At 54.0% G+C, this 21599-nt stretch overlaps 5 protein-coding genes across 5 annotated transcripts in view; 2 read left to right on the top strand and 3 right to left on the bottom strand.

The window, feature by feature from the left end:
• Positions 1–1272: 1272 nt before the first annotated feature.
• Positions 1273–4827, bottom strand: VOLCADRAFT_90478 (uncharacterized protein; the record flags this gene model as incomplete). Its single annotated transcript, XM_002949994.1, has 6 exons — positions 1273–1420; positions 1686–1876; positions 2148–2914; positions 3109–3825; positions 3929–4478; positions 4810–4827. 6 exons carry the CDS (start codon positions 4825–4827, stop codon positions 1273–1275), a joined length of 2391 nt encoding a protein of 796 aa, XP_002950040.1.
• A 528-nt stretch (positions 4828–5355) lies between these two features.
• Positions 5356–7981, top strand: VOLCADRAFT_104567 (uncharacterized protein; the record flags this gene model as incomplete). The annotated part of the gene is made up of 6 exons (XM_002950111.1): positions 5356–5790; positions 6024–6339; positions 6744–6940; positions 7157–7234; positions 7498–7610; positions 7850–7981. The coding sequence occupies exons 1-6, from the start codon at positions 5568–5570 to the stop codon at positions 7979–7981; spliced, it is 1059 nt and encodes a 352-aa protein (XP_002950157.1). The 5' UTR covers positions 5356–5567.
• A 300-nt stretch (positions 7982–8281) lies between these two features.
• VOLCADRAFT_80918 (uncharacterized protein) lies at positions 8282–11415 on the bottom strand (the record flags this gene model as incomplete). The annotated part of the gene is made up of 8 exons (XM_002949993.1): positions 8282–8893; positions 9103–9193; positions 9579–9688; positions 9948–10061; positions 10559–10633; positions 10910–10999; positions 11088–11155; positions 11286–11415. 8 exons carry the CDS (start codon positions 11413–11415, stop codon positions 8765–8767), a joined length of 807 nt encoding a protein of 268 aa, XP_002950039.1. The 3' UTR covers positions 8282–8764.
• A 1440-nt stretch (positions 11416–12855) lies between these two features.
• VOLCADRAFT_104565 (uncharacterized protein) lies at positions 12856–15477 on the top strand (the record flags this gene model as incomplete). The annotated part of the gene is made up of 6 exons (XM_002950110.1): positions 12856–12896; positions 12985–13057; positions 13156–13226; positions 13792–13903; positions 14363–14507; positions 15000–15477. 6 exons carry the CDS (start codon positions 12856–12858, stop codon positions 15236–15238), a joined length of 681 nt encoding a protein of 226 aa, XP_002950156.1. The 3' UTR covers positions 15239–15477.
• Positions 15478–19940: 4463 nt separating this feature from the next.
• The window catches only part of VOLCADRAFT_90474 (uncharacterized protein), a gene marked incomplete at both ends in the record, with an annotated part of 9487 nt that continues 7828 nt past the window's right edge, over positions 19941–21599 (bottom strand). Inside the window, 2 exons of the mRNA XM_002949992.1 lie at positions 19941–20254; positions 20419–20749. Coding sequence (XP_002950038.1) covers positions 19941–20254; positions 20419–20749 — 645 coding nt within the window. The remainder of the gene's footprint in view (positions 20255–20418; positions 20750–21599) is intronic.

The following is a 21599-nucleotide window of genomic DNA, read 5'->3' as shown; positions in this document are numbered from 1 at the left end:
ACCTGCGGGCCGTCACTGTTTTTGCGGTTTGCAGTTTGCCAAAATATTGCAACGTGCCGCAGTGAGACAGGTTCGGAAAGCGGGTCCCGACACACTAATATCTGGGTATGGCCACCTCGATAAGCATGAAAGCTAGGACACCGCCGAAGGCGGAACGAAGGCCAAAGGGTTGGGTAAAAGGTTGCAGCAAGTGACGGTTTGGTAAGCTGTACAACTTGCAAAGCGACGCGCAGCTGTGAACTTGTCGGCATTTGGACCATCAATTCAGGGAGATTTCATTACATAATGGTGTTGTTCTGGGATAAGTAATTGCACTAGTGACAACCTCGGCAGCACGTAGTTGCGTGGCTATTTCCGTGAGACATTGATTATGAGAATGACCCGCGGGCCATATTTGGGCGAAGGTCGCGCAACCTCGCTTATGGCACTGCGCTTGATGACGGTTGAAGATTAGAAACAAAATGTTGTGCAAAGTCCTTGGAACGACTTGTGTCATACAGACCCTCCCTTTCAGACTGCTTTACAAGCTATCGGGGAAGTCGCTTTCTCAGCGACTGTAGCGGCCATGCAAAGGACCTCCCCTCCTACAGGATCCTCGGTTACTCTATGGAGTCCCGTGAAACCCTCAAAAGAAGTATGGCCGAACTCAAGGCCTTGCGCGATTCATAACTCCACGTACGAACACCGGTTCCCAAGAGCCTTGAATGCACTATGCACTGGCCTATTAGTCCCCCCAAACACTTTAGACACATAAACCAACACAAGATGCAGCCTAGACACCTGCGGCAGCGAATTTTAATGTTGCATACAAAGTACCTGCTGAGCTGCACCTACCCATGGTGCGGTTCGTAAAGCATTCCCGGCGCATCCTGTAATCCCGGCGTGTACTAAAAGCCTGCAGCCTGCACGGTGGTTTCAAATTAAGCAATGGTTTATCCCCTTTAGTTAATCCCCTAAAGTTCCCCTTTGGGGGGGGACACTTAGTGCCTGCAAAGTACCATCGCCACTACGTACATCCCGCGTAATTTACTAAAGCAGCGCTGCCAACACATCTGACGCGAAACCCCGGCAGAATCGTTGGCTCCCGACCGCCACCTACACGATCCCAACACCTGCGGAGCTACACCGCGGTAAGATCGGTACTAAAAGTTCTGCACGCGGAAGGCTCTTTGCAGCGCCAAGATTCATGCTCATTCACGATCCTATCATAGTCGCAGACTAAAAAGCGCAGAAATGAATTGATAGCTAAGCGCTCATGGCTCTCGACGAAAATTATTCCTGCGGCCGCCACAGACGCCGCGGGGCAATGCTACTACCCTCAGGCCCCTCGGAGCCATCTGATTTCGTTGATTGTGGGCCCTCGCAGCTACCGCCGCCGCTACCCGACGAACTCGCTGTGCAGCAGCTCTCCAAGGGTGTCCTGCAGTAGCAATGGATGGATCGTGCAACAGTGATTAATATGCCAGGCCCGTGTAATCCCCGGGGCTACATCCTGCCCGGACACTCCCAAGTGATCCACGGACTTCCTGAATCATAGAACAGGGCAACTCAAAGAAACTCTTCTAGATCACATGCGGCCACTCCATCTGTTGCACATCACTTTTTGCTCAACACCGTTAATCAATGAAAGACCTGCTCCAATCTTGATGGGAGGCAGTTTCAAAATGCAACAGGCGTGGACTTACGTAGGCGACGCAGTGCGCACGTGGTTCAAAAGTCCACATTTGATGTCGGTACAGTCAGGGGAGGCATGGGTGCCGACGGAAGTGCTGGTGATGTCCTTGCAAGGGTTGTCGCAAACCGGGGAGACACCGGGCGCAACGGCATCCTCCGGGTTTAGCAACGCCTCAGCCGCGGAAACAATCTGGGCTGAGCCCTGCGGGTTCAAGTTTTGGCCGCGCTGTTACCCAGGATAATAGCGGAGAGTCAAGCTTTGGAAAAATAAACTATGATCAACACGATCAACAAAGTTCTCACGTGCAGCACCGCGATTAATGTTCACAGCAGAGACCGCAATCCACGAGTCTTATCTTGCCGTCAATGCTGTCCTTCATGTTATCAGATTCCGGCCCAACGCACACCAATACTTCACTGCACTTCTTTACCACAGTCAAACCTCCGCTAACATGATCGTGTCCGGCGCCCACCTGAACACGCAAAGTCTTCGCCCGCGTTCGCCACTTAGCCGTCTCCTCTTGAGCAAGGTACAACTGACGACAGGCTGAGTTGATCAGCAATCCGGTGAATGACAGGCTTGACTGAAAGTTAGCCAACACGCATGCCGATGACGAAATGTCTCTGCCCCTCAAGGCAGCCAGATAGGAGTCGACGTCAGCCGGTAAGACCCGTGGACCATCATCCCAGGCGCCGTCGCTGGCACCGCTGCCTGTTCTAAGCGCTGGCGTCGTCGTAAGGACGCTTGCAAGTGGTGAGGGTGGATAACCGGCTTCACTGGCTTCGGTACTGCAGGACTGGCAGGGCGAATGTTCTGGGATGAAGCCTGAAGACCGATTCACAGCAGTTCGACTGCCCATACTTGTCCAGTCCCCGCCACCGCTTGATCCAATGCTAGCGGATGCGCGAACATCGGCGGATGAGTGCATATCGTTAAGCTGCATACCAATAAGGGGCGTGCTGTATGCGAGCGCCCTGCAGGCGCCGATCGAAGTCGTATAGGAGTGTGGCGCCAATTCCAAGTTGAGCAGTTGCATGGAAACCGCATGCAGGTCATCCTGCGCCGTCCGCAAAGTGGTCTCATCGCCTGCGCAAGCTGCCATCACGACCTTCTTGGCATACACCTTGAAATTAGAAAGCATGATGGAAGCAGCTGCCGCAACGGCCGCATACTCGCGCCCGGGCTCCTGATGGAACTGCCGCTGGCCTGTCCCGTCGACGCTAGGCAATAGACGGCCTCCTGTTGAAGACACAAACCACGTGTACGCGCTCGGTAACACGAACTGCTACGATGGATAATACACTATATACAGAAATGGCAGGACAGTACTTGATGACAAGCGATGGCATGAACCGAGGTTTATAGCATACACGCCTCGGATGTAGACGAAACTTGTCGCGCTCCCAGACAACAAATTCCAGCACTCTACTAACCGGAGGCGGACGACCATGGATGTGCCGCGCGAGCAGGAGTTTCATTGCGGAGGCTCCTCATTACGCTCGTTGCTTCAGAGGAGATTGCCGCATCGCCAATGTCTTCTTGGCAAAAGAATGGCGCAGGGCCTTCAGGAAGCAAAGGTGGCCAGACTGGGGTGTCATCACCGCCCGGAGGTGCTGAGATGTTTTTGGTCCAGGCGCTGTTGCTACTGGAGAAGACACCCGGGCGGTGCACATCTTGATCGCACGGGACATCCTTGTGACTGGCCGAAGCCTTTCGGGATGGAAAACGGAGCTTCACATGCTGGCGCTGCGGCCCTTGGGAAGCAGTGGCGTCGCCGTGCTTATTTGCGGTGGAGCCGGCCGGCAAACCCTTCACTGGCAGAGATGCCGAGATTACCTCTTGGCCCTCATCATCAAATCGGTCGAGGTCAAAAATCGCTGTATCACCACGGCTTGCATAAGATGAGGAAATAGGCGTTTGCAAAGGGTGCGACGGCGGCCACGGAGTCGCGCCTGCTAACCTCGTACAGAAGCCGTCCATGTGTCCGGCGTCAACAGGCCGGTGCAAGACAGGTACATGGCCCTGGCTACCCACGCCGAAGGAACTGCTGCCCCAGCTGCTGGAGTTTGTATCGTTTGATTGGGCTAGCGGAGGACTACTGGTCTCAACAGTGGTTGGCTCTGCACCAGTGAACTCCGCCACGGCAACAGCTGTGGTTCAGGTGGCGCGACCACGGCCCAAAGAGAGCAGATAGTTAAAAGCGGGTAGATGACAGGAATGCCCTTCGCCGGTTAAGCTAAAGATTAGGCTTACCTGCTTTAGTGCGAGATGTTTCAAAGCTTGATAGAGATGGGAAGCCGGGAAATGGGCTGGGGGGCTCAGTAGGCGTCAGCATCGACATGGCAAACGGCGCCACAGAGCCAGGGCGACCGGGCGAGCTGGAAAGCTTCATTCGTGACATCGCTGTGTTGTATAATGGCGCGTACAATAGCGGCGAAGCAGATTCTTTTGTTATGGGCGTCACGTGATATACTGAAGGAGTCTCAGCCTCGATGACCTCAATGCTGCTGATAGCGCCAACGTCGACTAGTTGATTCGATGTGACTGAGGGGCCTTCTTGGCTGGGGCCCGCCAGCGGTGGAGGGAAAGGTAGGATGATGGCGGACGGCACAGTAGTATTTGTAACGATGCCCTCGGTTTTATCCCTCGACATTCCTGGGATTGCATCCACAGGTAGATCCAGCGAGCCCATCGGCAGAGTTACGTCGTGCGCGGCCGTACCAAGGTTGTCACTAACAATGAAACCAAATTCCAAATGGAATGCCTCAAGTAGGGCGTACGATAAGGATACCACAATAAATACCTGCATGGAGAGGTGCATGACGCACAAGCATGATGCTGAAACAATGCGAAGCATGTCGCACGCTGCCAACAAACGTAAATCCAAGAAAATTCGCAGCTCTGAAGCTGCAGTTTCTGCGATAGCTGCACAAGCCGTCTAAGTATACATAATTTGTAAGCAGGTAATTTGTGCGTTGCATGGGATCCGACGCCCATCACGACTTGCAATTAAGCAAAGCGCACATCCGCTCTGGCATTATCTTGCATCCTACTGACGGAGGGTAAGCGGGGTCTCAAGCCTAGCGTTTTTGATACATGCCACAAGGAATACCTGCTTACCACAGTTAGCGCACCAAGTGCAATAGAAGCATAACACGCTCGTCAGGCTTGGCACAAGCTTCAAAGATGCTGTCTTGGCTGACAAATGCCCATTCTAGCCTCCTTTAAAGTAAATATAAATCAAAGACCCACGGTGAATCTGGCAGATTAGGGGTTGGCCTGGCACGGCCTGATGAAGGCATAAACGCGCAACTTGTCAATGCCTGTCAATATCGGCATTCCATTTGCGATTGCACCAAAATACCTGGGTCCCTACCTTGGCTGGTGGAAGCAGAGGCTGCAGGCAGATGCCCTACTCAGCTACGAAAACTGGAATTTGAGCAGGCGAACAACCTGGCTAAGCCTAGTAGGGTCTATTTAAGTAAATGCTAAGTGGGTGATATTTGCAGGAACGAACGTGGATGTGTTTACATGAACTCTACTCGCCAAGCTTTTGTATATTTTTTTGGCTGTCACTGCAGTACTACCGTACTGGATTTGCAAATTGAGATGCTCGCCCCACATACAAGGGACTGTTGCTCCACATGGGAATAGTCATGTGTAGCGCGTTTCCTGCATTTCGCATCTAAGGCGCAAAAGGCGGAAGACAAACATTTTTTTGCTGATCCAGGGACATTTGCCACTGTTGTGCTTAGGCCCAATTACTTACCAACACACGCTAGGCTCTTATCTGTTCATTCAAACCTTATTGTGTAGCGTGGCTACAGTGCCTGACCTGCTAAAGGAGCTTGAACGAGGGCTTGCGTCACCTCCTCAAAGGAGCGTCTGCAAAATGCAGCACTCAGCACATATGCAGCAGCGTCTACAGAGCAGTGTTCATGCATCGACGAGCGCAAGCCGTTGCATTTTCAAGTCTGCATCGCGAACGAGCAATCAGTACTCGCTGACCCGCTCTCAGGCGTCCGCAAACCGGCGCTCCAAAACATTGGTTTATTTCCAGAATGCAGATGTTGCGATGCAGGCGCCTACCGAGCTACAACTTATGGAGACCGAAGGTAAGCTCCCCGAAGTGCCGTGATTGCTAGCGGGAGCTTAAGGCTCAATTCGCGATTACCATTGTTGAAAAGTACGCACTTATCACACTGGGTTCACAAACCACCCTTGCTTTAAAGCCATCGCTATGCCATTTCCGTTGCGGTTTGTCGCCTTTGTAGCCGTTCGCCCACACACCAACCCCGTGCAGCGCCTTTCTGTTGCCGCCTTCCCTCGCTTGTCCTCCTACCTGTAGTGTCTAAACCAAAGGCGAAAACCCTAAGTTGGGCAGGTGCTGGCATCTATTTCTTTTGGCAGCTGGGTGCTATGAAGTATCTTGCCGAGCGCTACGATCTCACACGTGTACCAATGGCCGGAGCTAGTGGTGGAGCTCTAGCGGCTGTGCTCGCGGCATGTGGCATACCTGCCGACACGGTCCTCCAGCGGGCATATGACCTAAGCGTTAAACATGGAATCTGGGAGAGGCCGCTTGGCTTGGTTGGTGTATGGGGGAGCCTCATTGAGCAATGGCTAGATGATTTGCTGCCCGCAGATGCCGCCGAGCGATGCAGGTAAGGCGTGTGCATTGTGTAACCCTCTCGGTGTGAATGCTGCACGAGTGCTTTTGGAGGTCGTGAAGTTTGTTGCAGCTGCGTTCGTCTTGGATGGTTTGGCAGGGAGCTCCGGTGAAGCAGAGCAGCTATCGAGGTCCATTGAAATACTACGCTGTGATTTGGGTTAGGTCTTGGGTATGTTGGCTGACAAGCGTGATCTGGGGCGTGATGTAGGTCGGGTCGTTGAACGTGGGCCAACGATGGATATGTAGTACATCGGGCTTTAGGTGAACTTGCGTACCGACTTGCACGTTAGATACGCCGAATGCACACTCGGCCAAGTTTTCCTGCTATGCCTTCGGGCTCCGGAGATTGATCCGCTGCGCCACGCTGACCGGACCCTCTTCAAAATCCTTCCGCAGGGGCAAGACCACCATCATCGTTACAACGTTGCCGAACATGGCACAGGTGGGCATTACCGATTTTACGGACAAGAGGGACCTCATCAACGCGGCCATGGCGAGTGCGCACATCCCCATGCTGTTGGATCTGAAGTTTGCGCGACTCTGCCGGGGCAAGTACTGCGTGGACGGCTCATTCCCGGACTTCTTTTATAACGGTACGATATGACGGTCATCAGCGCTTCGTTGTACAACTTCTTTTCCCTTCTCGTTGATCTTTGGATGCATTTTGTGATTGATTGGACATGTTAAGCTTCACACCCCACTTTTCTTGTTGGTAATTTCACTCGCGTCAAGATGAGAGTACGATGTGGTTCAGAGGAGGAATTGCGTTGGGTTATCTGTTTCGCGCCCCTTGCCTGGGTGTGTTGCAGACAACTCGGAGTTGCTTAAGGCGGGGGGCTCGGCGGTAATCTTTGACTATTTCAACGATACCAAGCTGGTTCGCAAGGGTAAGCCAGCCATACGGAAACAGGACAGGGTACGGCAGGTTGAAGAGAATGCCGCAACACATTGTTAAGTGAATGAACAGCCGGGACAGGGCTTCCTTAAGGCTTTGTCTTCCGGATTGGTGGTGCGTGAGGCTAAGCCTCAAGGGGGGCTCCTGTCCCAGTGTATTGCGTACGATGGCATGGTTTGAGGAGCCCGGGTACTGCAAGGTGTACTGCATAACAGCGTGGTTATGATTGCCCGGTTATGTATTTCTATATCCCAGGGCGCATGGACATGTTGTCACTGAAGAAGTACGAGGAAGTGAAGCACATCATGCAGCTGGGGTACGAGTACGCGGAGGGGCTGCACCAGGAGGGCCATTTTGATCATTTCGAGGTGGGTTATTCCTCAAGGCTTACGGGCTGTGCATGGTGCCATGCGAATGGTTATCTGCAGTCCCCTGCCCTTAGGCGGAACATGCGCTGTGAAATCAGCGTGCCGGCATATGGTGTTGAGTCGCGGAAGCTCTTGTGACTTGAAGAGCGAAAGGTCCTTGGGTGTAATGTGGGGACAGGAACGTCTGTAGTTGCTCGTTTAAACTTTGTGTGATGTTGCCGTCATTGTTCATTGCGCAGGTGGGGGAGATGGTGTTCGACCACCTCGATGATGCGGCTAAAAGGCAGATTACGGAGGTCGCAAGCACACCGGCGTCGGAGACCCAGGTGACGGCCCTGGTGGCCACGCAGCATGGGCCGGGGCAACGGTGATGTAGGTGCAATGCGCACTGTGGGGGTGCACATGCACGGAAGTAGAGTCGCGAATAAATCCGCTGCAGTGACGGACAGCGATGTGAGAGAGAGTGTTGAATGCGTGAGGAGTGAATTAGGTTGCGCGGTCTTTCAAGGTCCGAGTTTTGTCATCGGCATGGTTCCAACCTCAAACCAATGCTACCGCTGTGGCGGCGGCAGGAATCACTGGGGTGTACAAGAACTTTTACCATAATGCGGGCACACGAATGTCTCTAGACCCGATTGGAGGGACGAGGTGTAGTTAATATGTTTTTGAGTGTTGTTACCAAGAGCGTGGTTAAGGGTTCGCCCAAGGAAGCAAGGGCGGTTCCTAAGGTTCATTGTTTGCTAGGCAGTCACCGCCGCACTGCGGACTGCCGATCTCGCCGCTTGTCCCGTCGGCGTCTGTCTGCATGGCATGCGCTGCACTGGATATGTACATAGCGCAGGAGTAGACATGATTGCTTGTGAGCGCTGTGCGTCCTCGGTAGCCTTGTTGGGCCGCTTGGCGGTTGCAAGATCGTCCATTTTTCAGTTTAAAGCGGTTGCAATACTGTTCATTCTTCAGATTAGGCAAACGGAGGACACGACGGCTTCTCCTGGACTGACGTCATGGTCCTTACATTGGGTTTTGTGAGGAGGGACTTGGGCGATGGCCTTTCATATTATAGTATAGGAAACTCGGTATCGGTGGGTTGCCTTACACGTGTCTAATACATGCAGCTCGCCCCCGCGGTCGTTGGTGACCCCCAGCCGTCCGCCTCATTCGATGCCGTTAAGAAGCGGTACACATTTTGCCATTAACGACGGTGGTAACATGGTATTGAGCGTGGTAATGATGTCTGTCCGTTTGTAGCGTGGGCTGAAATGGATTAAAACAATTGCCTCGTTCTGCAAGGGTGGTGGCAATGGGAGGGCTGGAAATTTGGTAGGGAACGTTGTCTGACAGTGTTCTTGGTTGCTATTGATAATAGAGTTTGCCGATTTCGTTGCGAAAATGAATGGAGATTAAAAAAAGTTGAGTGCATGATTGTAAATTGATAGTGTACGCAAAGCCCTCAGCGTCAACACAACTATCTCCCCGCAAGATATGCACCAACCTGAAATCTGTGCGCATTAGCCACGAAGTCTGCGATGTGCATATGTCCCTTATCACGTGCCTCGTCGACAGTCACATCGTCACAGAGGAACCTGCAGGGAAGGGGTGTGAAAAACGCTCAGCGCTGTGGGTTGAGCTAATCTGAAACAAGGGAAAGCTCCATCCAAGAACTGCCAGCTGTTCCTTATGTTCTCCCCAATCCGTCCTCAGACCGAACACCATTATCGGGAAACAGTGTGAAGAGACAAATAGGATATTCGCGCTGCGTTGGATGAAAATGCCCACGGGATTGCCTAAAGGCTCTTGTTCCATTAGTTAGGTAGAATTCTTGCTTACGCATTTCGACTTGACTGCATAACCATAACCCCCTTCCTCCCCCCAGGCTCTCCGCTACCACGCAATTCAAAAGTGCTATAGGCCGTAACCATCAAAGCCCGCCTTTCTACTTCCCTGCAAAGCTCTACCATACCGCCTTACGTCATCTCCATGATCAACACTCGGGCCTTAAGCGCATCTTCCAGCGTTGCGCACCCAGGACCATCCAGGAATCCAGCGGTAGTATCCCCCGTGAACGCGATCTCCGGTACCTGGCCCATTGACGCGACACAGGATCCAGAAAAAAACGTGACAAGTAAAAGGTCGATGGTGCAAAGCTCTCCTTACATCCGTGGATGATGCGATGGGTGCGCGTAGGTGTGAAGACCCGAACCACATCAGCCCGCATGAGATATAGTGACACCTGGGCGGAAGATAACGGTCCAAACGGTCGCTAGCTATCTCATGCCGTCGCCGCGACATCCACCCGTTACGTGTCCCTTCGGCACTTGCCCTGCTCCCTGAACTCACCGCCACGGTGTCAGTAACATCCTGGCCCGCCAACCTCAGCTGCCGGATCTCCTCCTGGCTCTTGCCTTGTAGCTCCGCTTTGAGCTTACGTCGCTGACTGTACAACACATAGCCCTGCGTGTGTGGTACAGGACGGCCGGACAGGGACAATCGCAGGAGATGGTTTACGCAACTAACCTTGGGCGGCTCGTTGGCGGAGGAGGTTCTGCGGGCGCGATTGGGGCCTTGAAGCGGGCCCCTGTCAATCATGCCCGCGTCATGGTATGCTGACTTGTGTTCCTGCTACTTGGATCACTGCATATTTGCGTCCCCAACTAGGACTTGGTCAAGAGCAGTCCTGACAGGAACGGCAGCACGGAGACCGCTTCCTGGTTGCCACATCATCCCGAATGCGGCAATGCCATGCGAGCCGCCCAGTTCAGGGCCAATCTGCTTGCTCTGCATACAACAGGACCTGCCCCATACCCTTAAGCATGCATTCGGCTGAACCTTCTCAATCGTATGGCCTCTGTCCATGCCATGGATGTTGAGACGATGCGCTCAAAGCTGTTGCAAGCCGCAACGCGGCGCTTCTACCCCGCCTCATGACGTGACACGGCACCCTTCCGTACCTGTGATGTAATGGTGTGCGTAGTGGGGAAGCAGCGGCAGAGATAGCCGCTGGGCAACACGTGGTCTTCACCTAGCTGTACAAAAGACCCACGGGTCACCATCGGGGCAGCGAAACCAAGGGTTAAAAAACCTGTTGCAGGCCGCCGCCGACTGAAGTAGGCCAGCGGAGGTTTGCAGAACTAAACGACGCGACATTACATTACACGTAAATGGCACAAAATATACGACCCAGGTAATGCACGGCACATTGTGCTTCCATCCGATTGCGATCCTTGAAACGGGTCCTTTGATCCCAATCACCATGACATTTACCCATCCCAAATCGCCATTGCGATTGGTCCTTCCCGTACCTGAAGCTCCAATACCTGGTAGTCGAGAGGAGGGCTGCCTTGAAGCTCACGGGCAGCGTCCACCAGCTTTCTCACACCAGCTGCAAAACCCTGCGGAGTGACGCAGGCGCATATTGGAGGAACCAACCCAATCTCAAACACTCCAAGGCCATCCCCACACCGGCTGATCTGATCCCACCTGGGGCACGACCACACGGCTCGCAGGCAGCGACAGCATCTCCCGAGTACATACGTGGAAGGGCAGGCCTGTGGTAAGGGTGGAAGGATGTGTGAACGCCGCACATACAAAAATCGAGTAGCAGGCGCGGCAACCACCGTAGACACAGTAAGCATAAGCCCATAACTGCTGTGGTTTACACAATCTCAGCGGCCGTACCTCCCACGTGGTCCAGATGTGCGTGACTTAACAGGACCGTCTGCTGGAAGCACGCGCGCTGCGGGCATCGCCCGATGTCAAATGTCACCTTCCCTCTTGGGAAGATTATGCTCGTCTCCTGCGTCACCATTTTAGATGTGTATGTTTCACGGCGCCGTTGGGTGAAGAAAATGAGATGGGCTAGGACGGGTGCGTTAGGGAACTCCAAACCGGGGGAAGCAAGCGCTGCAGATGTGGCGGCTGAGAGAGGGTAGATACGGCGGTAGAAATGCACTGACGCGCACGCGCCGAGACGAGTGGCATCGCTGCAGGGAGGCAGCCGGCGGTGCTGAGTAAAGCCGCCAGCGCCGAGGGGATATGCGTCGAAATCTTGTAACGCGGGCATGCGGGCGGTCAACGGGTGATGCAGATTGTGTGGATGCATGGACCCCCATTTGCCAGAAGCTAGCTGCGCGAAGTCTTCGGATGTCCTGACTTGGACACAGGTGGGTTGCCGGATGGGAGCGCAAAACTCCTATTTCCCCCGGAACCGTGGCTACCCAATACCTAATCAAAGAGTTCGTCGGAGGAGGACTTGCCTGTCCGGATATGCTGACCCCTTCAAGCTCCATGCCGCATACGATGATCTTATTTTGCCGGCTGTCGACTGGAAAGGCCGGTGGGTTGAGGACAGGAGCGGCAGTGCTTGCACCCGCAACAGCCGACGACATTGAATCTGTGATTGTAAAGTGTGTTTCCATGGGACAGGGTCACTCCTTGAGTAGAAGTCAGTGGGAACGTTGACCCAGGGCTTTTGTTCGACCCTCGCCCACCTTGTTGTTGCGATTGCGCAACGGACTGCTTCTGCTCCCTAAATGCTCGAGCCAGTGATTGAATCATTCTCTGCGATTTGGGTAACGATGTTTCAACCGGAATAGCAAGCTGTACCGCCTGCACTGATGTGAGCTCACGAGAACGACATCGCGTGGGTATAATATTTATGCAAGCCTGTAAAATATGCGGTATGGATCTCCCATGACTTCCGCGCCCTTCCATCTTCGCAACACTAACCGCGAGGCCAGTACGGCATACCGCCGTACCCTGGACGTGGAGGGAAGCCATTTAGGTTGGCTTCCAAAATTACTTATTAGGGGTCTAACGAGGCTGGTTCTCGCTTGTATACTTGCTGGGTAAGGCATCATAACTGTCGTGAAGGCAAACGGATAGCTGCATACAACTTGCAATCGTTCTGCACAAATTGTGGCGCTAATACGACACTTCCGATGGCCATCCTTCCACGATGGTGCGCATTAATAAGGTGAAGCTTAATTAAAACCTTCAAGTTAACGCATTTTTGTTCTGTCTAAATAGGTGTCTCGAAAATTGGCGAACATAAGGTCAATTATCCGGAAAGCCAAAGAGGTCAGCCGTATTCGGTCTAGCGGAGCTTGGAGAAGTCTTATCAGCATCTAAACCGCCGCCTTGTGACCCCATCCAGGTCAAGGACCCTTTGGCGGTCTTCACCACAGCTTTTAGACTGTGCAGCAGTAATGTCGAGCCAGTGCAAATCCGCTCCTATCATGCGAAAGACATGCCTAAGGAGCTGCACGAATGGTGCCTGGCGACCTGCAGGTGCAGCGATGGCAATGGCGCCTGGATGATTACTAATCTGCTCTGCTTTTGTGCCGTGTGATGCTCAAGATGCACTACTGATTTGCAGGGAGAACATGGCCGCCCTGTACGAACGTGTCTGGACGTGGAATGACACGAAGAAGCGCAAACAGCTCTCCTCAGTAAGGCTGGGGGTGCCGATGCTTTGCTTCCCATGGCCAACTCCGATTGCAACCGCGGCCCCCTTAAACCCCCTCTTGTCGCCCATCGCTTTCCCTAGGCGGCGTCACGCTTCCTAATTGCGCATGACGCGGGTGCGGGACGCACGCCACTGGCCTACGTCAACTACAGGTGCGAATGCCTGCTGCAGTTCGCCCTCAATAGAAAAATGGCGAAAACGATCATTGACGCGGTTTCCAGAGCTTCGTTGCGAGCAGCTGACAAGAACGCTTCAACAGCCGGCGCCGTCCGCCCACTGTATCTTGGCTCCTTGGGACATCAGCTCCATGTGACTCTTCATCACTACCACTGCAGCGCTGGACTCCTTACCCCGATCTCGGTAGTAGGGGCGAAGCGCTTCTCTGCTCCGGTGTGCTTAAGGATTGTCATTGCCTTACCCGAGGTCAGACACTGTTTTTAGTTTCGTAAACGCTTAGCCTCGCCCCAGGCCAGTGCCACCGTTTAATTACCATATGCTGGGTTTCAGAAAACCAGCCGCCTTGCCAAGCCCAGCATCTGTCTACGCCGCAACAGCGGCCGCCTTAAATTTGGACGGAGAAATCCATTGTATCATTCGCACATAGAAGATATCCGCTTAGCCAGCTTCCAAGCCTTTGGCTAGTGAGCAAGCCTTTGGCTATTGAACGCAGCATGCGATGTGATGCCTGATCGCTGCCTACGAATTGCGCCGTGGCAGGTTTGAGGAGGATGAGGGCCATGCGGTACTGTACTGCTACGAGCTGCAGGTGGTTCGCGCGGCGCAAAGCCGGGGTTTGGGCCGCTTGTTGATGGAGCTCACGGAGCAAATCGTGAGTGTGTATGTCCAGGGGAACTTCGACACAGCCAGCGGGTTCCCACCATCAGTTGGGGCTCCAGTGGCCTGGCTGTGAAAGGTGCAATCATGTGGCTTGCGCTGAGGGCCTAGGATGGGAGGAGGCCTTAGTGAGCGGAATGTGTGCTACTTGGCGGAGTGTTTTGAGTTTGCCTTTGAATTCGTGCGGGCGGTCCGACTGCTGAGGCCCGACTTTGCTGGCCAGGTGTTCAAGTGCGAGCTCCATTCTCCCGTGCCTCGTAGAGCTTCCCGCAAGCTGAATATTAGAATAGCTGCTCATTCCAGTACGGTTATAGCTTCCACAAGGATAGGCCCCCAATGCGGGTTGTTCTTGTTTCTGGAACGTTTTGCTCACTGTACGGCTTGCTTTCTATCGCGTTCTTTACAATGAGCCTGATGTACCTACACGGCTATGCCTATGGTGCTCTCCCGGCAGGCGTGGGGCTCAGGAATGAGCAAGCTGGTGCTTACTGTGTTTTGCGAGAACACTGCCGCCGTCGCGTTTTACCGAAAGCTTGGCTACGTTCTCGATGAAACGTCGCCGGACTACTGCCCCAGCGGCAGCAACCTCGTATCCTCCAGTGGAGTCAGCAGCGCAGGTGGGGACAGTGGTAGCAACAGTAGCACTGTAGGTGGCGGCAAAGGCAGCGCAGGTGGCAACGGTGGTAGCAGTAGCGTGGGGGCCGGCAGCACCGGCAATAGCAGTCTATGCAGTTTTAACGATGGCTCTAACAGCGGCAGCCAGATGGACAGCGCCGGCGCAGGAAGTGGATATCATATTATGAGTAAATGTGCACCTTCGCTGAAGCAACAGCAACATGCGCCGCCGGGACTCCAGTGGCCTGTAGCGCCGCAACACCAGGAGTCACAGAATCAGGAGCAGCTAATTCATGATGCGGGGGAACCAGGTAATCGAGTAAGACTGACAGAGGATCCGCCGCTGGCCGAAGAGACGCAGTTGGAAAGCAATAAGCGGCAGCGGACTGGTGCGAGTGAGCTGCATCCACAGGCAGGCTTGGAAGCTCGGGATGTTCCGCCTAACTTTGCATGCATCGTCACCGCGGCGCCGTCAGAGCACCAGATGCCGTCGTTGGGTTTGCAGGCTGAACGCCGTGTGCCGGCGGATTGTAAATCACTGGCGTTGCAGCGAGAGTTAGCGGAGCAGCTGCTGCTGCCGTCGCCGCACCAGCTGCTTCACCCGCCGCCGCCGCCGCAACAGCCATTAGAACAGCAGAGTTTGGTCCACGTACTGAGTGACATGCCACAGGAGGAGCAGCAGCTTCAAGTCCAACAGGTTTTGGAACAGTCTTAAGCAGAGGTGAACATGGGGCTCCAGCATCTGGAACTGCCTTGAGCACAGGACCTGAGTAACTACAGGATGAGAATCTGCCAGGACAGCAGCCAGTGGGTCAGAAGCACCAACTACAGCTCGAGCACACAGATGGGCCCACGGGGCTACAGCAGGCGCACTAGGCGCCAGCAGCAGCAGGGAAACAACAGCTGTATGAGCGATCGATTTAAGCGGGGACCGCCTTGAAACCCTAAGCCGGCTTTGACTTGATGGTTCTAGTCCACCGGCGTGCCTCGAAGGGGTGCTGCGGCTGCGGCTGGCTGCATCGAGCTGCAGGGACCTTCGCCGCTGGAGGGTTTCTTGAGGGGCGGGCTGCAGGTCTGGCGGCACGGGCTGAGGGCCGTGTATAGCAGGAGAGTGTGCAGTGGATGGCGGCGCCGGAGGTCAGGAGAAAGCCCTTGTCCCGGGCATAGCTAGTAGTGTGCAACGTTGCTGGGTTGAGGGCAATTTGGCTTGGCTTTATTGTGAGTACAAACCGAGTATTGAGGGCATGCGTTTCGGCTGTCTGGAGTAGATAGATAATTGGAGCCATCAGGGCCGTTATGTCAAATTGTTTACTTATAAGGATTGGCGTCAGGGAATGACCAGCGTGAAACGAGCGTCGCTTCTGTTTGTTCTAGGCAGACAGATAGGGCAGGCCAGCGATTTGGATGCGAAGGAAACATTTAAAAGTCAAAAGTTACTTCGTTAGCAATATAGCAGGGTTGCGGTATGGATGGGTGGGGCACGAGTGCGCTGGGACGAAACGCCTGGAGGCCAAACTGTGGGCGGCGCTACGACAACAAGCCGATGCTTCGTGGTATGGTTGTGTTGAGCGTTCATACCCACTCGTGTCTCCATGTTTAGTTCTCTTTTCTCTCGCGCTCACTCGCCCATGCATACACCTTAATAAACGATGTCCTTCATTTTGCAGAGATATTTTGCGTCTAACCTTTTGTTGCTTTGAAGGCAGCTTATTGCAGGCCTCGCCCGTTTTGGACACGTGTGGGCTCTATGACAAGATTTTGTTTGTCATTTATATGCTACCTCCAGCTTGAATGCGTAGAACACGAGGGAGGGGCACTGCGCTTTCGCTTCTATGGGATTCTTCTGTTATGGGCTGATCTTGGCATTCTCCCCCGCTACATATATGTCTTGCCGTTGCATGCCTTTCGTCCCGTAGGTAGGTCCCGAGTTCGGGCATGCATCTAAGAGCTAGAGTATGCCGTCAAAACATGCTGGTGCGTGTTAGGAGTTAAAGGAATGGCATCCACGTCCGCTCTTTGAATTGAGACCGGCAGGAAGTTCCGAAGCGGTTTGCATGTAATCTGAACAAGCTGAGTATGCCCCGGAGCTGAGTTTATTAGGATAGCAGTCGTCGGTCAGGCCTGGTTTTACAAGTGCGACGTGCGAGGATTCACGCCGCTTGGGTCGGGCCACGTGAGCTTCGTCGCGTCCCTGAACGGAAAAGGTTTACAGCCCATGCTCGTCGCGCACATGCTGTATGGCTGCGTACTTGTGCATGTGTGTACATGCGCAGGGGTCACCGCTGCTGAGCGGATGTGGTTTTAGCTTGCTGTAGATTGTTGCTCTTATTTGCGGCACAAGGGTAGGCTCAACTAACTTTCTGCAGCTGTAACGGTCAAAGCATGGTGTGTTGCTTGGTCACGTGTGGATTCCATGGTTTCCGTACTGTGGATGGAAAGGCTATCTGTAAGCAAGCAGCTGCACGTTATCCGCTTAATTACTGAAAAGCACTTCCAGATGGCCTCCAAACATAGGCCGTGTTGGGCATGGCGAAGGCAATCAGTCGGAGACAGAAGCCCGCTTGGATTTGGCACTAGGGGGCCCAGGTAGCATAGGTGGCAGGGCAACTGGTCCATGGGACGGCGATACTTGTACTAACCAGTTTCCCACACTTTGCAATGTTGGTTATGACCCTAATGCTGCGTCAAATCGCGGGTCTTCTGGGTTGGGCATATATTACGGCTTTGCATGGCAGTCCTTGACTGCTAGCACCAAACAAGATATTCAATGCGCACCTCTTGTAACAGGATGATAAAGGGGGCTTTGGGCGCGGGCACGGCCGGGTCTGCCACAAAGGACGAGGTAGTCAAAGAAGTTACGAGGCAGTTACAGCAAGGTATTGTAGCGTTTCACTCACTCAAGCAGTTGAGCTGACTATTATATAAACCATAACGTACAATTTGCCTTAGGAGCCTTGGGAACTCCTTACACATTATGACAAGTCGTACGGCCGACTCAATATGCCTTACACGGAATGTGATTCCCTCTTTGTTGCAGCTGTGGTGTGATACACTGGGAACATCTAACATATCTTCTTACTTAAACAGATTTTGCTCATACATTCCATCTGAAGGATACCGGCATAGGTCTAGAGGCCATGGAGACCGAGAAGTTAACTTCAGAGAAGAAGAAGCCTACCTTCAAATTGATTGGGAACCTTGTTTTGGCTATGAAGCGCTTTCAGGCAGCCTTGAACCCCACATACGACTATGGAGCAAACAAGCGGGCGCGGTCGTCTTCTCCTGTAAATGTAAGCGCTGGAGGGCTACACGTTTATCCTGGCGTAACCGCGTGAACAGCGTCGCAGCGATCTTCAGGCCCCCATATGTCCTTCCAAATATGGGAGGTCGTTTTAGGAGTTGCACGTTTTTTGCGCTGCGACAGCAGGATGAATGCTCTTATCTTAGTGTTGGAGAAGTGCCTCAGGACCACTTTTGTTATTATGCTTCTGCCATAACACTGCAGTCCCACGCGTAGTCCTTGCCGGTTACGTTCACTGGGCTAGCATTTACGACATCCCCATACTCAAAGATTTGCTAGGATTAATTTGACTTCAGACTGCGGAGCAGCGCAAGAGTCTGCTGCTCTTTTTTTGGTGTAGCGATCACTGTGAACCTGGACTTGTTCGTCTTGCTGGATCGCAACAGGGTGTGCCACGGGGCCGGACTATTAGTGGGCCGACAGGTGCTCGCGCCGCCAGCGGAGCTGCCGCCTTTAAGACGCTCTCTGGCAGACCAGACGTGGCTGGAAAGCAGCATGGCTTCAAGGTATCCACCCCCTGTTGAGCCCGTTCAGCTGTAACTTTGGGTGCAACCGCTGCGGGTCCGCGGGAGCGGCCTTTAATCTTAGGATGAATACACTGAACGGGATGGTGAGGCTTGTACACACACCGCACGTGATCAGCTCCTCCAGCTGGAACGGGGCCGGCATCTACCTTGAAAGGCTTGTCAGTTGCAGCGGCGTATGGCGCGAGCTGTCGTACTCGGCTAGGCCGCATGGGGGGTTGTGTGGTCATTTTTGTGTTCCTGCAACTCGGTCCTCATATGGCTCTATTTCATGCTCAATCCTGTGGCTTCCCCCGCCTTTCCTCCGCCAGGGTAACCTTTTGTTCAAGCCGCTGCCCCCCTTGGCTTCAGAGCAGGAGACCACAGCGTAACGATACAACATGCGAAGGCTGTGGAGAAATTGCTTAGGGTTATCCGCTGGCTCGGCAGCATATATCTCGACGGAGAGCACGGGCGTTGCGAACAGAAAACGCGCCTAGTTTTTTGGAACTGGGAGTATGCGTCAGCTTCAGTTGGGACCTCGCTCTTCCCGTAGGGCTTGCATGCCAGGCGGAGCGCAGGTTTGACGGTTTTCAGATTGGACTGTATGTGCTCCTCGCATAAGTACTCGTTGTGAAGCATAAATTCAGCCGTTAGGTTCCTAATGGGCGTCCATTTGCCTGTAAGAGCTCGTCCAAACGTCACCTAATATGCGACACCTGCGCATGGTTGTGGGATGCGTTGTTAGGGTCTTAATGCGCAGTGGGGAGGGGAAGGGCAGATCCTCCAAACTTAATTGCCCGTAGGGGGAAACAAGAGGTGCAATCAGGCCCGGAAATAAACACCTTGTAGTGTATTTGGAGATGAATATTCGTCATTTGGAGTTTTATGAGCGTTTGTTGAGTGTTGTTTTAGGTTATGGAAAGTCTGCAGAATTACAGTTCGTGTATCTTGTCGCGCTGTAATAAGGATGCGCTGCTTTTCGCGCCCCGCTCGTGTTACTGCATGATCCCGCAGGCTTATGTATGCATATCCTTGTAGAGTGTTCTTTCGATAATATTAGGCTTGCGAGGATTGGGCATGTCACAGGCAACACTGGGCAGTATTGGTTTCGTGCTGGTGGCAGGGGGAAGCTCGGAATGGCCGCATAAGTTTGCTGTATCTAGTAAACCGTAATGACATGGATCCCCAATGTCAGCACCGATTATCCATTTAGCGGGTACCTTTGGGCTCCCACACAAACTGGTTAACGTTCCAGCTTTCATTCGAATTGGCTAATGTTTCCAGTCTTTTGGGCAGCTAGCTGCAGATACCCGGCATAACCCACTTCCAAAGCTATTTGACTTCAGGGTTTGTTATTTATGAATGAGCCATCGCGGCTGGTGCTGGCTGCATTGAGAGCACAATTATGCGCACGAGTTTATGGTGGCCTTAACGCAGTTTGTCCTCGAATAACTAATGAGCAGTCGTACGGTGAGGCGCGTGGAGGTCTGAGCACTCCTTGTCTCAGGACCCGTTCAATCGCTGGGGCACAGCTGAGAGACTTGCGAGAGTGCGGCTTCCCGCAGCTGCTGTCACGTTGCGTTGCGCCGCTACACACACACACACACACCTCACGCCCACGGATCTAAGACTATCTTAATGCAGCCGTCAGCTCGTCTCGCAAACATGTCGTACGCCTCCGGCCCCTTGCTTAGCGGCATACGGTGCGTGATAATCCGCCGCCAGGGCAGCGCCATATCGGCAATAGTCGTCTCAGTAACAGCGGCGCCGCCTGGCGGCGGTTCCCGTAGCAACGGGAGCAGGCGGGTCATGTAAGCACGAGCGGGGCAGCGTCCGCAGCGAAAGGTGACGTTCTTGTTGTACGCATCTACAGGCGAGAAGGGGAAGCTGCTGTTGGTGTTGACCCCCACAGAAGAGATGGTCCCTGTAGCAGGAAGACACAGCAGAAACAGGAGGGGAGACGCGGTCGGGCGCTGCACCATAGGATTCGGCGCATCATCGCATTTTATGTTTGGGTGAGCACACCACCCAGGGCCAACAAGGACACATTGCTCCAGCCCAGTGGCAATGCCACCCTACCCAACTGACCCATGGGGCGGACCAGCTCATACGCCAGCCGCAACGCACTGTTAGCCCCCACGGCCTCCAGCACGCAATCCGCGCCCCTGCCTTCCGTCGCCGCCATCACCACCGCTATCAGGGCCTCCTGCGAACTGCCGTCGCCTGCCGGTCCTGCTTCCTGGGGAGTTGGAGGTGATGCGGATGCCGGTGCTGGCGGCGGTTGTTCCTCACGCGCCGCCGGCTGCTGCGGCGACGTTGTAAATGGCTGTGCGCGCTGGGGCAGCTGCAGCCGCAGCGGCCGGGCGCCCAGCTCCTCCGCAACTGCCAGGCGCTCCGGAACCGAGTCCACAGCGAAAATCTGCGCGTTGTCCGGGTGGGGCCGACGACAGGACGTACGATGACGTCAGAGCTAGGCTTGTCCATTACCAATTTCTCATAGCGTCAGAGGCATCAGTTGGGTTCTCCTGGTGGTCTATGTCGACGAGCTGACCTGAGTGTGTCTGAGGCCTCCCCGGCAGGGTGCGACAGTCCGATCGGGTCCCGACAGGAATGGCACTTGTGCTGAAAATCCCGACAGGCTTTGAAAAATGCTTTCGGGCGGACCCGACGAAAAAGGGGGAAAATGCCAAACGGCCATCGGGAGCCTCCGGGCCCCGTCGGGGGACCCGACAGGGTTAGGGGCGCTAGGACCGGCCGATCGGGTGCCGTGGGTCGTCGGTGGGCCCTTCGGCGACGGACAGCTACAGCGATACATAATGGCATTCATAAAAATATAACTGGGAAGATGACGAAGAGGAGGCCAGCGAGGCATTTATGAGTGATGGGGATCCAGAACTGTCCAGTGAGTCTGGCAGTGAGGTTGCCGATGAGGGGGACGAAGAGGAGGACGAGGAGATGTTCCTCTCCAGTCCTACGGTGTCTAAGGGTCTCCTTGAAGAGCTCGGGTTGTGATGCTCACAGGCACACGTGCAGGCGTGCATGTGTTGCTGTGTGTGTGTGTGTGTGTGTGTGTGTGTGTGTGTGTGTGTGTGTGTGTGTGTGTGTGTGTGTGTGTGTGTGTGTGTGTGTGTGTGTGTGTGTGTGTGTGTGTGTGTGTGTGTGTGTGTGTGTGTGTGTGTGTGTGTGTGTGTGTGTGTGTGTGTGTGTGTGTGTGTGTGTGTGTGTGTGTGTGTGTGTGTGTGTGTGTGTGTGTGTGTGTGTGTGTGTGT

Source organism: Volvox carteri (assembly GCF_000143455.1).
Source record: "Volvox carteri f. nagariensis unplaced genomic scaffold VOLCAscaffold_17, whole genome shotgun sequence".
In the NCBI taxonomy this organism is placed as follows: Eukaryota; Viridiplantae; Chlorophyta; class Chlorophyceae; order Chlamydomonadales; family Volvocaceae; genus Volvox; species Volvox carteri.
Note: the sequence above shows the minus strand (reverse complement) of the source record. Positions and strands in the feature narration are given on the sequence as shown.